Source organism: Zootoca vivipara, chromosome 2 (genome assembly GCF_963506605.1).
Source record: "Zootoca vivipara chromosome 2, rZooViv1.1, whole genome shotgun sequence".
In the NCBI taxonomy this organism is placed as follows: domain Eukaryota; kingdom Metazoa; phylum Chordata; class Lepidosauria; order Squamata; family Lacertidae; genus Zootoca; species Zootoca vivipara.
Window position 1 is genome coordinate 44,306,849 of NC_083277.1, and position 14,665 is coordinate 44,321,513.

Genomic DNA, 14,665 nt, shown 5'->3' on the forward strand with positions numbered 1-14,665 from the left:
TGTGGCAACTCTTCTACATTAAAATGGAAATTTGAATCAGCTGTCTGTCTAGAGGGTAGTTCACATGGTTCCACAGTGTGTAGTTTCAGGCTTGTGTGAGCCCCAACCTCGCACTGCACATGGAGTATCACTAGGTGGCCTATTCCCATAGAAAGGCATAATCTACTGTATGCCCCCCACACACTGTGTGTTTCTTGGTTTGCAGTGGTTTGCACATATGGGACACAGAAGTATATGTATGCACCCAGTGCTTCCCCCCCTAGAAAAATAGGTTCTGGTACTCACAATGAAGTTGTTACAGTAAGTGCCACACTTGTTAACAAAACAACAAACAAACAAACAAACAAACAAACAAACAAAAAGAGGTGCCGGTACTGCGTTCCCTTGAGTGCCCCCTTGGGGGGGAAAGCACTGTGTGCACCCCACCTTGCAAAGGATGTTCTATACACAATAAGAAGTCAGACATCACAAGCCTCCTCCAGGAACACATTGGGAAATTCAATGAACCAGCCCAAGCACATTTATGGGAACCCTTTCAAATGGGACTGAGAAGCCTCCATAATAGAAATGCAAAACAATTTGACTGCATCAAATTATGGTACTTAATTTCAACTGGAAACTCAGTTGGTACCACATAGCTGCATATATTGCACACACAAGAAAGCATACACCATTCAAAACCAGTGTTTTATAATTATAACAGAAACAGAACATCTTAATAAAACATTTTGGAACTAGGTGGCCTGTTTCCTCCCCATAAATTTATTCTAGTGCATGCTGTTCATGTAAACATATCAAATACTTTAACATCACCCTGTCATATCTGACACTAACCTTGCCACTTAACTCAATTCATTAAAACACTTCATTTGATTCAGATGTTTCTCAAAACTCTCTTTGTCTATAAACTGACAAATGAACAGTCTCAACTAAAGTAGATACAATTTAAACTTTTTGTAAAGAAGAAAAGAAAAGCAACAACACGAATACTTACTGGAACAGCTTTTTATTACAAAATGCCTGTAATTAAGATGGGTGGGGTATATACAGAGTGGGAACTTATTTGTTGCATTGATCTGTGTAAGGAGCACAGAGAGAAATGTTGCATTTCAGGACCAAATGAGATGTGATATGGGAGATCCTAGACTGGATATCCCAACATTCCCCACCCCCGCCTTTGGTTAAATACATCTGTTGGCAGGCTATGGGTGGAAAACATTATTGAACCAGAACTATGATCCTGGAATTAATAAAGTGTGGGGGTGTATCTAAGCTTTTCCCAATTTACCATATATTTCCTCTCTCAGAAGGTACTTTTAATTATGGGTGAGAAAGGTTGCCAACCCTGTACATGTCTATTCTTTAAGTGTGGTTAATATGAGCAGAGGAAGAAGAAAGTTTAAGTCAGAAGAACTGTGCAAGAGCCAGAGTTAAGCCTTCCTCTTCCAGTGCAATGGTCCCAAGGTAAATCCTCCCTCCACCCATGATTGTTAATTCCCCACCCACCCATTATCTAGAGAGTTTGCTCTTTTGAGTTCTAGTTACAGGTAGGTAGCTGTGTTGGTCTGACGTAGTCGAAACAAACAAACAAAAATCCTTTCAGTAGCACCTTAGAGACCAACTAAGTTTGTCATTGGTATGAGCTTTCGTGTGCATGCACACTTCTTCAAATACACTGAAACAGAAGTCACCAGACCCTTATATATCGTGAGAGGGTGGGGAGGGGTATTACCCATCTCACCCATTGCTTTTTCCTGCAAGACCAATTGCAGTCATTAACAGCTGTCAACAGGTTTACCACACCTGTCAGCCAATCACCCATTCCCACCACCTTACCTTCCAAGTTCCGGACAGCAGAATCCGGGACCGGCAGCCATTTTACACCGGAAGTTGCGTCGATGTAACTTCCGGTGTTGCTTTGCCCTTCTATGGGCACCCAAAATGGCCGCCGCCGGCTTCAAAAGTCGCTTGTACGCATGTCAGGAAGTGTGCCGACGCAACTTCCGGTGTCGCTTCGCCCATCTATGGGCACCAAAATGGCCGCCACCAACACCGGAAGTCACGTCTATGCACTTCCGGACATGCGTAGATGCTACTTTTGAAGCTGGCGGCGGCCATTTTTGGTGCCCATAGAAGGGACGAATCGGAAAGAAAAAAAATGGCCGCCGGCAGGAGAAAATAATGGAGAAAAACGGGAGACGAAGTGATACGGGGGACCACCGGGAAAAGGTAAGAAAAAAGGGGTTTTCCCGGGGAAAACGGGAGACTTGGCAGCTATGCCCACCACCCGTCTGAGTAATACCCCTCCCCACCCACTCACTGCATATAAGGGTCTGGTGACTTCTGTTTCAGTGTATCTGAAGAAGTGTGCATGCACATAAAAGCTCGTACCAATAACAAACTTAGTGCTACTAAGGTGCTACTGGAAGGAATTTTTTTACTTTGCTCTCTTGAGGTTTGGCAATCCACTCTCAGCAGTAGGTAATTTTCCCCCCCAAGCAGAATGTTGATGCAGAATTTTACCCTCACCCTTGTCAGTGAACAGTAAAATGAAGAGGATACCAATTAGGTTAAAGGTAAAGGAAAAGGGGCCCCTGACCATCAGGTCCAGTCGTGTCCAACTCTGGGGTTGTGGCGCTCATCTCCCTCTATAGGCCGAGGGAGCCGGCGTTTGTCTGCAGACAGCTTCCGGGTCATGTGGCCAGCATGACAAAGCTGCTTCTGGCGAACCAGAGCAGCACACGGGAATGCTGTTTACCTTCCCGCTGGAGCGGTCCCTATTTATCCACTTGCACTTTGATGTGCTTTCAGACTGCTAGGTGGGCAGGAGCTGGGACCGAGCAACAGGAGCTCACCCCATTGCAGGGATTCACACCGCCGACCTTCTGATCAGCAAGCCCTAGACTCTGTGGTTTAACCCACAGCGCCACCTGGGTACCTACCAATTAGGTTGCCACAACATAAATAGAATCACAACTTTCATCTGGCCACTGAAAAATAACTCAGATAAAAATGTCTTGTGGAGTCTTGAAAATGGGACTAGCACCCCTTTCTCATGGAAGATAATGAGAAGCCAGGCATAGGGGTTTTTGCTTATTCTCATTGGGCGCCATCCAATGCTGCTGTGGACTGTCTGCAGCCCCACAATTGGGAGTCCCTCTGGAGCAGAGTTGGGGGAGCTGAAGCGGAGAGGAGGAGAAGGGGAAGGCCTACTGCACAACTGGAAGCCCACTGGTACAGCACAAAACTCGGCCCTCCAGATGTTTTGAGACCACAATTCCCATCATCCCTGATCACTGGTCCTGTTAGCTGGGGATGATGGGAATTGTAGTTCCAAAACATCTGGAGGGTCGAGTTTGGGGGTGCGTATTCTAGATTGATGAACTAATCACATACAATTAAAAACTACCTCTTGGCTGAGCTCTCCTTTAACTCAAACCCAGACAATAGGCTTTCTAGAACCTTTAAAAATTGTATTAAAATGTTCTAGGAGCAACACAGTCAGATGGGCAGGGTACAAGCAAATAATAATAATAATTGACAGTCTAACTTTCAAGAGGAGAATTCTAATCTGGTTGTGGCCAATATATTTTATTGGGACATTAGGGTAAAGGTTGGGTAATAAATATATTTTATTATTTTATTATTTATTTATTTATTTATTTATAAAATGCAGATATGTTGCACTATATTTTAATAAACTTGGATTATGAATTGCTAAAGATGTTTTGGAACTTCTGTTTTGTAGCTGTTATACCATGTAACAGTCATCACCACTGCTCCATTAGTCTTTCAAAACTATGTTAGGGCCCTGTGTATAGTATAGTATAGTATAGTATAGTATAGTATAGTATAGTATAGTACAGTACAGTATCTTCATCCTTTGGCAAACATCTTTGTATGGTTCCAGAACACAATATATTTCACCCCTCTTTTCATTCCAAAGAAGGCGGTAAAACTATAAGATATTTTCTGTCACATGACACATGTTTTTACAAGAGGATGCTTCCGCAATTAATCTTCAGACTATTCAATAGTATAATTACTGTGGCACCAAGTACTAATTAATAAGTACATAATGGAATAAAATGGCATTAAGAAAGCTGTCAGTTTGCCATTGCTTAACACCAGTTGGCAAAAGCAGCACATTCAATCTGTCAAAAATAATTCAGATCAACATGCAAACTGTAAAGCTAAGAATATGGTCTATATTTTTTTTCTGCGGTATCAAAAAGAATGAATTTTTTAAAAAATCTTAAACCTGTATATACATATATACCTGTATATATACCTGTATATATACAGTAAATATACACACACACACACTATTTATATATACTGTATATATACCTGTATATATACAGAAACCTGCATTGTTTCTGGTGTTTTACCGTATGCGACATATATATATATATATATATATATATATATATATATATATATATATAATCTGTAACATCCGTAAAAGCAAAAAGCAAAAAAGCAAAAAGAAGGAGTCTGTCGCACACAGCAAAACAACACCAGAAACAATACAGAATGAAGCATTAAGAAAGATACAAAATCATAGCCTTCTTAAAACTATACATGGACCTAATGCGCAGGGTTGTTTAAGGACAATTGTAAAATAAAGTCACAACATATCTAGATAAATTTGTCATTACTACCCTCTTACTCATAATGGCATAAATTACAGCACATTGCTTTCCATGGAAATTTGCCTAAGTCTGTACAGTTTGGGTAATGTGGGAGACCTCTGCCAGTCAGAGCAGGCAATACTGGACTAGATGGGCAAACGGTCTGATAAGGCAGCTCCCTGTGTTTCATAGAGTATCAGCAGAGCCTTCCCAGTCAGTTCAGCTGAGGTAGCTATTTGACACTGCCAGACCATACTGGAACCAACAGAGACCAACAACATATTGCAGGATCAAACTTGTTGTTGAAGGAGTAACAACTTCATCTTGGGTTCAGTTCATACTGTAACCTTGCCACATGGGTGGCCATTTCAAACAGAAATGTGTGGTGGGGGGCCATTTTGTGTGAAGCGGCTGGGCTCCCCACATGCTTTGGGAGATTTCAACCACTTCGCCACAAATCTCCACAATGCTTTCCAAAGACCATCTAGGGAAATGAAGTTAATGGCTCTTCTAGACTACTGGGGGGGGGGAATGAATTAATCAGAGATTTTTTGTTTTGAGAGCCAAGAGTAGAGTCTGCAGCCCACTCTTGTTTAACCCTTTATTGGTCACATCTATTTGAGGTTCTTGTTGTCAACGGCCCTTTCTGCTTGGAGTGCCTACTTACTTTTATGTGAGCTCAAGTTTAGCTTCTCTCTTTTTCCCTTTGTGCCCAAAGAAAGGAATCCGTGAGCTTGAACATTTGTATCAGATTCCAACAACAGATGTCAGTTCCACCCAACTTTAATGCACCACAAAGTCACCTAGTTCGCTGAAAGCCTCAAAACCATTCCTAGTCTCATTAGCTGCAGTTACGAAGACATCGGCTAAAATGTTCCACGGCTGCCAAGTATTCCAGACCACTTCATGTGTATCTGATTGCCTGCACCACCCTTTACTTTGCTTACATTCTGATACTGAAAGCAATTATCTTCTGGCAGACTGGGTAAGTTCCTGGTAATATTGTTACAGCAATGAGCACAGTGAGGAGCTGTTTCTGGAAACACACAGTGAACAGATTAAGAAGAAAGCCTTAAAATTGGTGGATTTTATACCAAGTACGTAGAATAAAACTGGCCCAATAATAGACGGGAAATTAATGAAAGAACCAACCATACTTATTATATTGTTATGGTTGTCCGATACAGTTTCTATTTTAAGCAAGAAGTACACCCTGTATCATGGGACTTTTTTGTGTCACTTTATAAAATGTTGTATTTCCCCGCATAAAAAAAACCAGGAACCCATTGACATTGGGTTGCCTAACTTCATCTGGAGAGATGAGCCAGCTTCCTTTGGCTTCTATCAGATTGGCTCCATGGCAGGAGAAGGAGGAGCTGGCTACTGAAGCCATGCTCGACTCTGCACTCAGCCCCCTCAACACTGAAGAATTCCAAGGTTTCAGATACTCCCCTGCCTTTGAAAGGAAAAATACGGAGCCCCTGAAGCTCATTCCTTGACCTGAAAGAGGCACACTTCAGTGATATCTCTACTGATCATATGCAGCCTCATCATAAATGAGCAGAGGAACCATACAATGGGATTTCATTAGGAAAATAAAATCACGGTAGTCATCTCATACATGGCCTTTGCTGTTTCATACAATTTCCATTATTTCTTACCTCTTTGTTGGCTCTGTCTGCTTGAACTAATGTTCCATTCAAGCAAGGTTCTACGTAGTGCAGTTCTTCATTGTACTACAGACAGTGGGTGGGGAGGGAAAGGTTGGACATTTAATATAAGCCTTTGAAAGATCTAAGTTAATGACAGCAAACAATGGAGAAGATTTATCTGGACACAAAACCAACATAAAATGCAATTGTTTCCTTTCAAACACGTAAGCTTTGTCTTTCCCTTATAGACTTTGTTTTCAAAAAGGATGGATCAGAAACTACCCCATCATGTATATTTGAATGAACAATTCATATTAGGCCCTGGCAGAAATGTAGATGATACTAGTTCTCAGCATCATGTGAGCAAACTCTTAACAAATATTTTAATCAGGGCACTGCCTATTGGTTTCTATTGTAGATTTGCTTCTGTGAATAGAGTTTATATTCACAGAAAAGGATGGTCCTGCCTCCCCCTTTGCTCTACAGCCTGCAGTCCCATCTCAAAAATCTGCACCTGTGAGCTGGTTAACCCTCAGGGATGGTGTGGGATGCAGTGCAGGGAATATCAGGTGGAGAAGTTGGCAGAGTAGTTTAGTGGTATTTCATGCATTGCGACTTGCTGTTATTTTTACTGATTAGAGTTTAGTAATTCTTCATCGTAACTGATAAGTGTAAACTGTTTAATTATTATTTGCTGATATTTAATTTTACTGTTTAGTGTTAGATTCCAATGGATTATTGAAAATTGCTTTATTTGATACAAGTTGTTTATTTAAAAGTTATTGTGACTTTTTGTATTGGATCAGATTGTTATTACTAATGTCTGACTTTTTATTACTTTTAAAAAATATCTTTAATTCAATATTTTCTTGGTGTATAAACGCATGTTTATGTGAGGACCTGATTCTTGTCTCTTTTTTTCAGGTTGTAAAGTCTTTACTACAGATCAGTTACAGTTCTTATGAGACATTAATGGTGAGTACAGTATAAGATCAGGGAAGAAGATTGAGAGAGCGTTGGAAGCCGCCCAAAGTGGCCGCAGCAACCCAGCCAGTTGGGGATGGGGTATAAATTTAAAATAACAACAATAACAACAATTAAATTCTGCATTTCATGAATGGAGGAGCAATGTAGGATCCAAGCAGGGGAGGTGGTGTATAAATTTTTTCAATTAATCCTGAAAAAATGTATCTCTCCACTCCCCTGATAAATTAATTTACACGGTAGCTGTGAGGACCTGATTCTTTTCCCGCTCTGCACAGACACTGAGAGACAACAGAATCGCAACCAGTAGGTGAAACCACCAGACATTTGGCCTAATTATCACATGGGAACGAAGACAGCGTTGCAAGAATTCATCTAGAGGGGGGAGCAGGGTTAGTGAATTGCCTGAGAGAGCACCCTTGGTTTATTGTGCTTGGTTTATTATTTATTCTCCTCAATTAAGCTAAGCACTCACTAGTTGCAATCTGCTCCATCTTGGACATCTGCCTCCATCACTCATATGGACAGTTCAATGCTCTCTGATAATCCTTAATTAATTACCCTGACACACAGGCAAGGGTGTTTAATCTGGACCATGTCAACTATTACTGAATACTAATCTCCTATTAATAAAACAATCTGAATTCAGATGCTCATCCCTTTGGTGCAGTCGTTTTTGGCGGCCACTTTCTGCACAACTCCATTTACTAGAATTGGGAATGTTCTAATTTGTTTTTAAAATACCCATAGGTATTTTTACATTTTTAAGATATCCTGTTTACAAAATATATTTCTTATATATCTTATGGTAGATTGGTTTGTGGGCATTTTAGGATTCTGGAAGATTGTGAACCCAGTTAACATCCACACATCATTTTTCTCTGTGTCTCTTTCATAAAAAGGACCTCTATATTGAAACACCTTGTGAAGACCACCATCTCTTTTAAATAAAAATTACAGATCAAAGAGGAGTTCACTCAACTGAACTTGCGGAGATTGTTCTTTTCAGGGGCCGCACAGAAAATAAAACTTTCCAAACTGCTCTTCAAACTCAGCAAAGTTCAAAAAGCAGTTTGGGAATTTATATATTTTAAGGGAGAATTAGAATGCACACAGCAGCTGCATTTGCCCTTCCTACATCAATTCCCCAAACTGCTTTTTGACTTTGTGGGAGTGTAAATAGCAGTCTGTGGATTCTGTGGAGGTAGCTTGTGTGTGAAAAATAGCAAGTGAATTCCAAAGAATATTGGCAAAGGGTCCTTTGAACCACAGCTTAAGCCAGTTTCATATTCTACCCTTTAATGACTGCATTATTTTTCACTCCAGTCTTTACCATTCATCCCTTATTTTTAAAAATAAAATAATATTGCTGTAATTGTTAGCTTCTTTCACCCATACCATGCAAGGATATTCTTTTCAATGTATACTTTAAAAAAAAGTATCTCCAACTATTCAGCATACAAGCTTCCAATGGGGATAAATAAGGGAACACCAAATTTAAAGTTCAATAAGGAGCTTTGCTGTGTGACTAACATTCAGAATTCATGGCTGATGAAATTCCTGTGCTGTACAGTATTCGTCTGACCAGCCCACACTCTTTTTTTCTTAGTAACAGGATGTTTCACTACAAACATCTTTATGACACAGCATATTTCATTTATTTATTTTGCCACCAACTTCTGTAAATCACAGCATCTCATTTCCACTATGTTTTTGGGGGCTTTCCCTCTCATTTCTCTCATGCTTCACATCCAAGATCTCTGGCTTCTGCTCCTCACCTCTGTGTTTCACCACACTCTGCTTCTGATCTGATAACTCCTCCATTCCCCAGCTTTATCTGCCCCCCCCCTTTCTCATGCAGTGGCCAAGCCACAATAAGAGTTAAAATTGTGCACATTGTCATAAAAACACAAGGCTTGGTATATACAAAGAATATATATTATTCATATAATTCCTTTGTTCAGAGATGAAAATGTCTCCACATAGCACCTCCAGTTTAAAAGATTTCCGGCAGGAAATATGTCTGCCCAAGTCTCAGGCAATTGGCATAGATAGCATGGGACTAGGTATGGGACAATTGACTCAATTTATGGGAAGTTTATATGTAGTCTATTTTCAATGCTCTACAGGAAGCAGTCTTTAACACTGGTGCATTTGGCTTAGTATTGCCTACATCAGCCTTCCACAACCTGGTGTCCTCCTCAAGATGTTGTTGGGCTAAAACACTTGTTGGTCTTGCTGTCTGGGGTTGATGGGGATTCTAGTCCAAAACATCTTGCATCAGGTTGGGAAAGGCTCATCTTCACTGACAGCTGTTTTCCAGAGTTTCAGGCAGAAGTCTTATTACCCAGTCCTAGTTACAGGTTGGTCTGACGCAGTCAAAACAAAATAAAAAAATTCTTCCAGTAGCACCTTAGAGACCAACTAAGTTTGTCATAGGTATGAGCTTTCGTGTGCATGCACACTTCTTCAGATTCAGTATCTGGAAGGATTTTTTTATTTTGTTTTTACCCAGTCCTAGATGAAGATACCAAGGGTTGCACCTGAGACCTTCTGCTTGTTAGCAATGACCTTTATCAGTGATCTACAGCACCTTCCCAGTAGTTCATTTCCTATGACTATCCTTCTACTCTGAAACAGGAAGGCAATTTGCAATCACCTCCTCCTTTCTGGGCACCTTCCACATAGTTTCTCTAGTTAGCACAGGACTATCCTACATATATTAAAATGAGCAATTGTGACGGATCTCTAAGGTCAACCATATTGTCCTTCCTCCGCAAAATGATAAGACAACAATGCTGTTTTGAGGAAGCAATATTTTTTCTCCTGCCATAAACGTTGCTATGATACTGCTGAAAATCTTAAATTGAATTAAAATTTCCATCCCAGCCAGGGTGTTGTTAATTTAATGGCAAACTCATATTTCTATAAAAGCCATTGTCCCAAGGTTTGGGGCCCAGACAGAATTAGCACTATGTTTTTTATGATAATATTGTTAATTTAACGCTTGGCTTAGTATTTTACTTCAAAGCAGACTGGGAGAAAATGTCTATTTTTCTTACTACAGACATCTCTGTTCATGCACCGATGATCTGACCTTATATCTTAACTTAGGCCACACAAAATCAAGTGCATTGTTTAACAGTTCTTTTTGTAATTCAATCATCTAGTCCATCAATTTTAGATAGATTTTGCAATAACTTACCCGTGAAAGCGACAATGATTTTTTTGTTGCATTATCTTTTTATGTTTATACTCTGGAAAGGTCTGCATTGGACATCTGTGCGCCATTTATTCATGGGTATATTTAGAAACATAAATTATTAGAGGATGAAATGAAGCCAATACATATCAGGAAAATAACCCATTTATCTGTATCACTGAACTATTTTTCAGGATTCAATTACAATAATTTTAAGAGTTGATTAAATTTTCAATTATGATCATGTGTACTCGCATTGTTGATAATGACAACTATAGACATAATTCTACGCAAGGATGGTTGAGGATTTCCTCTCCAAATCTTTCTGTGTTGCATACAGAAGAACCCAGATCAGGGTACCCAAACTAAGGCCCGGGGGCCAGATGCGGCCCGCGGATGGTCCGGGAATCAGCATGTTTTTACATGAGTAGAATGTGTCCTTTTATTTAAAATGCATCTCTGGGTTATTTGTGGGGCCTTCCTGGTGTTTTTACATGAGTGGAATGTGTCCTTTTATTTAAAATGCATCTCTGGGTAATTTGTGGAGCATGGGAATTCGTTCACATTTTTTTTTCAAAATATAGTCCGGCCCCCCACAAGGTCTGAGGGACAGTGGACTGGCCCCCTGCTGAAAAAGTTTGCTGACCCCTGACCCAGATTCAGACCCTAGGTTCTCAATGCATGGCTAGGAAAGATTCCTGTCTGAAAGCTTGGAAAGTCACTGTTGGTTAAGGTAGACAAGACTGAGTTCTTTATCTATTTAATATATTTGTTAGTTGCTTTTCTTACCATGTAACTCAAAAGCAGCTTACATTAAGGGCCTGTTCTCAAGCAGCTGTTTTTGGGTGTTATGAAAAAAGGGGCAGCAAATTGTTATTTAATTTATTCTTGCTGTATTTTTTCACAGGCGGGGAAAGTTTGCATGGGGTTTTCTGCCTCACTTGCCAAAATACTGTAAGTTTGTCAGCCTTGGGAACAAAGGCTTCGGTTGGGAAGGGCACCATTTTTCTGCTCTGAGGCAGAAAAATGCTTTTGGCCAGCCTTGAGCTTTCCCATCTATGCCGTCCCAGCAACCACAGCTGGAAAACACAGGAAAAGACTCCATTTCCTAGTTATATTTTCTGCCATTCTTGAATATGCAGCAACTGGAGCAATGTTTTCTCACAGTATGTTTTAAAGCTTCTCTCGGACAAAGGAATGATCTATTGCGTCAAAGCAGGTAGCAAGAAGATGGGAGAAAAATAAGGTTTCTTGCACCACATTACTTGAAAATAGGGGTGTAAATGACAGAGTAGGGCAGGAACTCCATTTCCCATCTGCCCCAGCCAGCACAACCTATGTTGAGGGATGATGGAAGTTGTAATCCAAAGCAAATGGCCAAAGTAGGAACTCAGAGCAAAAATCATGCAGTTTCAACCAACTGACTTTTTGCTTTCTTATGTTGTAATTCAATCAGCTGTTTTATATCCAGTGTTAGCTGCCCTGAGCCCGGCCTTGGCTGGGGAGGGTGGGGTATAAATTATTATTATTATTATTATTATTATTATTATTATTAACAACAACCCAATAGTAAATATTGATGGTGGCAGGGTTTATAGATAAGGAAAGTATTTTCTTAAAATACATTAATTTGTATTTTTTAAAAACATGCAGAATGTAACCACTTATTAACCTCATGATTAACCACTAAATGCACCTATTTAAATATTTTTATAATTAGGTTGACACATTTAGCCTCTGAAACTTATTTACTGGAGTTTTTGTTGGGCAATAAGCCATTGCTGATAGAGAATGCAATTAGGCTTTTCTATTATGCAAGCTTCTAGTGATATTAATGTAGTGAGCAATTACAGATTAATAATAACTAAATAAAAATACAGATTAATAAGATTATTAATAATAACAAACCTTTCCTGATAGAGAATGCAATTACACTTTGCTATTATGTAAGCTGCTAGTAATAATAATGTAGTGAGTAATTGCCGATTAATAAGAAAGATACTATTTCCTAACATTGTTATCTCATAAATTTACAGTATTTTTGGAGTCTAGGTGCCGTTATACCATTTGATAATAATGTGCGTAGCTGAACACAAGTTTGATACACATGAAACACCAGTGGGTATCCACATTCAGTTTATGGGATAGCACAGTTCTTAATACTGTGAGGGGAAATAGGGGGGAATAATTAAGCAGAAAGTTAGACATACTCACAGCAATTATGTTAAAAAAATCATCATCTCCCAGAGTATCCAAAATGGACGACACAGTCTGCTTTGCAATGGTCAGGCGGAGTCCTTTCATGCTACCACTGACATCCACTAAAATGACTACATCTTTGGGAGAAGTGGCTGCCTGGATATACCTGGATAAAGAAGGGAAGGAGGGCAGTATAAATTGAATTTACGAGGTTGTAGCTCCTGACCTCCCTGAAAGTTTTAGTGGACAACTGTGACCTACCATTTTCGATTTCTGCAATCAAAAGCAATGACTCCATTTTCGTCTGGTTCCCATTTAATTCCTGGAGAGAGAAGAAACAGGTTAGTATAGCAAAAACAAATTTATATGTTTCAAAGTTTGAAAGAGAAGTCTGGTATTCTTATTCACTGTCCAGACTGGCTAAATGCTTTTTCTTTGTTGGGGTTGGGAATGATAATTGAAATAGCTACATTGCATAATTCCTCACAACTGAATTTAGAACAAAGGCCATTCCCACAACACAGTTAGGATCTTTCACAGGGTGATTAAGATACTCACTACGCTAGAAGATGGGAACTGGCAAAGCCAGGTTGTGCCAATGTTCCTCCTCTAAACTAACTTGCCAGCAGTGATTACTGTCATCATGCCTAATGGTATTACTCACAGGCTGGGTGTCCAGACATTTTGGTACAGGTCCTATGATCATACTGAGGTAATGTCTCTGATTAGTGGATCATAGAAAAGTATGTTAATGGACATTATCGTCATCATTTTTATTCACTGTTCCCACTTGGTTTTCAAATCATGATGGAGGGAAAGAATAAACCACATTAGGGTTGCAACTTATAGGATGAATTCATATGAGTGTTTTTATCATTGATCACAGAGTAATTTGAACCCTATTTGATCCTTCCTAGTGACATGTGGATATCAACTAGAGAATAATCAAACACATTTCCTGCTTAACTGAACTGTGGTGCTTTCCGGTGTCAAAATGTAAAAGAAATGGAAATAACACTGCAAGGAAGTGAAATCTGCCAGGTTAAGGAGTCAGTCACCAAAAAAAAAACTGAATTAAAGAGCAATGTTAGAAAGCTTTAACCTGGTTTGGCTCTGTCAGGCCGCACAGTGAAGCAACCCAGCTTAGGGAGTGCTATTAAAACAGGTACATTTTTATTGCTTGTAGGCAGCTCAAGTAGCCTTAGCTGTTGAGGCTGGATTTTATGTATGATGAGATACTGAAACTGAATTTTGATTGATCTAACAATGAAGTTCTACCTCAAATTCAAGATGACTACCAATATGGCTGTTGCTGTTTTTAAAGTTTGAAGCCAAATGAATCTCCTGATAACCCACAGGATGAAGAAGGATTGGATAAGGTTCATAGCTCAGTGATAGAACATCTACCTTGCACACAAAAGGTGCCAAGTTCAATCCATGGTATCTCCTGCCTGAAACCCTGGAAAGATGCTGCCAGTTAGAGGAGACAATATTAAGCTAGATGAACCAGTACTGAGCTAGAAGGACCAAGGATCTGACTCAGCATAAAGTGGCTTTCTGTGTTCCAGCCTGAATCATTAACAATGAGAGAGTTCTCATTCATTAGCAATCTTATACGAGCAATCTTATACTAGTGTTCTCGAAGCCATGAACATGAGTCTGACCAAACTGCTGGAGGCAGTGGAAGACAGGAGTGCCTGGCGTGCTATGGTCCATGGGGTCACGAAGAGTCGGACATGACTAAACAACAACAACATACTAGACATGATCCAGCCAAAATGTTTTTAAATCACAATAATTTAAGCAACCATTTAACACTTGAACTGGATTTTTTTAAAAAAAATATGCTTAATTTTGGTTGGATTATGTCCAACATAAATACGGTAATTTCATTTTAGCATGCCAAAGTGTTCTAAATAGCTTATTTGTACCTACAGGAACCTTCTGCAGTAAGCCCCTAGTAATCAAAAATTTCAAATGAAAAACTGAGGCTA

At 39.6% G+C, this 14,665-nt stretch overlaps 1 protein-coding gene across 4 annotated transcripts in view; it reads right to left on the minus strand.

Moving 5' to 3' along the window:
* CACNA2D3 (calcium voltage-gated channel auxiliary subunit alpha2delta 3) overlaps positions 1-14,665 on the minus strand; it is a 511,446-nt gene that overhangs the window by 263,133 nt on the left and 233,648 nt on the right. For all 4 annotated transcript variants that reach the window (XM_060271434.1, XM_060271435.1, XM_060271432.1 and 1 more), the window contains exons 7-9: positions 12,933-12,993; positions 12,687-12,837; positions 6,296-6,370 (exon numbers count right to left, since the gene is read on the minus strand). In XM_060271434.1, the coding sequence (XP_060127417.1) occupies positions 6,296-6,370; positions 12,687-12,837; positions 12,933-12,993 (287 nt within the window). The remainder of the gene's footprint in view (positions 1-6,295; positions 6,371-12,686; positions 12,838-12,932; positions 12,994-14,665) is intronic.